At 37.6% G+C, this 2338-nt stretch overlaps 1 protein-coding gene across 1 annotated transcript; it reads right to left on the bottom strand.

The window, feature by feature from the left end:
* Positions 1 to 717: 717 nt before the first annotated feature.
* On the bottom strand, positions 718 to 1977 carry LOC132797943 (uncharacterized). The gene is made up of 3 exons (XM_060809690.1): positions 1229 to 1977; positions 818 to 1164; positions 718 to 728 (listed from the first exon to the last, which is right to left on the bottom strand). Exons 1-3 carry the CDS (start codon positions 1975 to 1977, stop codon positions 718 to 720), a joined length of 1107 nt encoding a protein of 368 aa, XP_060665673.1.
* Between the last annotated feature and the right edge of the window lie 361 nt (positions 1978 to 2338).

The raw sequence follows: 2338 nt of genomic DNA, 5'->3' as shown, positions 1-2338 counted from the left end.
GTAATAATGGGCTGGGTCAAGATTGTAAATTGAAGAACAAATTGCCCTAAAATTTTGGAAAACGTCTGTTAACAATAAAACATCAGTTTTCAAATACAATTCTAAGTATTCCTTCAATGAACGACATTTAAAATGATGCCATACTTGGATGGCATGAGCGTAATCCTCTTCTGAACATTCTGACTCTGTTAAATTACTATAGAACTTGGATCTCGGTGGGAGAGAAGTTTCATCTAGTTTTTCAACAGAATCTAAATATTCATATGGGAAAACTCCTTTCCTGCGAAGTAGTTCAAAATCGGACTTGTTTTTGTACTGTGATTTCAGCACATTAAAATTCTCCTCACTCAAATTCCCCGCGAGTGTGTCTAGACTAGAGGGCATGAATCTGATAGTATCCAAAACCTGATTTCTAACGTATTTTTCCTTAGAGGGAGATATTTAGAAATTGAAATATACAATTCCTTATTCAAAGGGATAACTTTTATTTCTCCCTCAATTTCTCCAAGTTCTTTAACAAACAAATGAGAATCGTATTTGGAGAAATTGTGAAAGAATACGGGGATAAAATCACCCGTCTTGTAATTAAGATTACAGGAATTATGGGCTGCACCTCTATATCTACCTGTAAAATGACAATGATCTTTCACTCTATCATTATTTAAAATACCCTTACATATGTGACAAATGGTCGCTTTCCTAAAATTATCTAACTCATTATGAGTCATCTGCATTGGAACCACTATTTTCATGTGGTTCTCATACAAATCGGACAAATCTGACGTTAAATTTTTAATGAAAGTGCGAGCGACATCACCTCCTGTCTTCGAAACAAACTTATCTAAGCCAGAGTCAAATGCACACTTTATGTAGTATGCAAATGCTACTGGGACATGCTTATTAATAATTTTCGTGTTTACACTTACATCTAATGATACTGGTTCCAATATACATTCAAAGTCTGCATACACGACGAACGGAACCTCCAACTGACGGTGATGATTTTTAAAGGTGATCTTCTGATCCTTCCTTGGTCCCTCGGTAACCACCCGACTACATCTCAATGTATGTTGAGCCGCCCTCTCCTCACTCGTCGAGTATTGTAAGCATTGATTACAGAACCAACGCTTAACTCGATGTTTACCCAGTTGTTTGGCAAGTAGACTGTGAATGAAAATTGAAATTGTAAGGTGATTGTGATATTTTCAAATTTAATGAATGTACTTACGATGAAATATTTTTAATCCATACATAGTGTCCATGAATACCCGCCGTTGGTCCGTCGACGAATAATAAATTAATGTGGATTCTCATTTCCACTCCATCGCAGTAAAGTGGTCCAATTATTTTATCAGATTCCTCATCATACCCGAACACATTTAAACTTATGTGAGGGTTTCGTTTAGTGAACTCTTTTATTTTTCGAATTTCCATCGGGAATGATAATCCATTGAAGTCAATCCTTATGTTATTCACCTCAATTATTGGTGACGTAATCTCAACACCATAACTATTACAATGGTATGATCTACTTATTGGTTTGAGAGCTGATATAATTGCCCACTTAAAACAGAAGGCATCTTTGTTATGTACATTAACAACTGCCTTTCTATTTTTTAATTTAAGCGGAAGCTCAAAATGATTAGATCCTTTTGTCGGATCACATTTATAAACATTAAGCTCCAGCCTAATAATTCGTGTCAAGGTCCATCCACTATCCTTTTCCTGAAACTCACTCATTTTTGCGTCTATCACATTTTTATGCGATTCAAAGAAGCGGGTGAAGTCGGATCCAGTCGTAACCTGAGACATTGTGCTCTGGAACGATTTTATTTCTTGTTGAATATCATACTCTTTTATTAGCATGTACTCAGCAAACAACTCAAAATTGCATTTAGATGATAGGTGGGTAGTCATCACGCATTCCAAGTGTGGGATCAGTGCTAATCCAGCCTCATTTAGGAATTCCATAGGCATCCTTACATCCGCTCTCTCATTCTCAAACATGTATTGGAGAATACGTCCCTTGTACCCATTCACAATCTGCTTGATTCTTCCGTCCACCGGACGGATAGAGTTGTATTTATGTATATCAGTGCGAGCGTGGAAATGCCATTGCATACCTGCAGGTAGGTAATGCTGGCAGGAATAGCAATACTCCCCATTGATGGTGTTGGTGGTGTAGTTGAAGTTGTTGATATTCTCGGGATTCATGTTGATTCTTCCGTCCACCGGACGGATGGAGTTGTATTTATGTATATCGGTGCGAGCGTGGAAATGCCATTGCATACCTGCAGGTAGGTAATGCTGGCAGGAATAGCAATACTCCCCATTGATG

The sequence above is a fragment of the Drosophila nasuta genome, unplaced genomic scaffold (assembly GCF_023558535.2).
Source record: "Drosophila nasuta strain 15112-1781.00 unplaced genomic scaffold, ASM2355853v1 ctg37_pilon, whole genome shotgun sequence".
Classification (NCBI taxonomy): domain Eukaryota; kingdom Metazoa; phylum Arthropoda; class Insecta; order Diptera; family Drosophilidae; genus Drosophila; species Drosophila nasuta.
The sequence above is the reverse complement of the archived record's forward strand: the minus strand, read 5'-3'. Positions and strand labels throughout refer to the sequence as shown.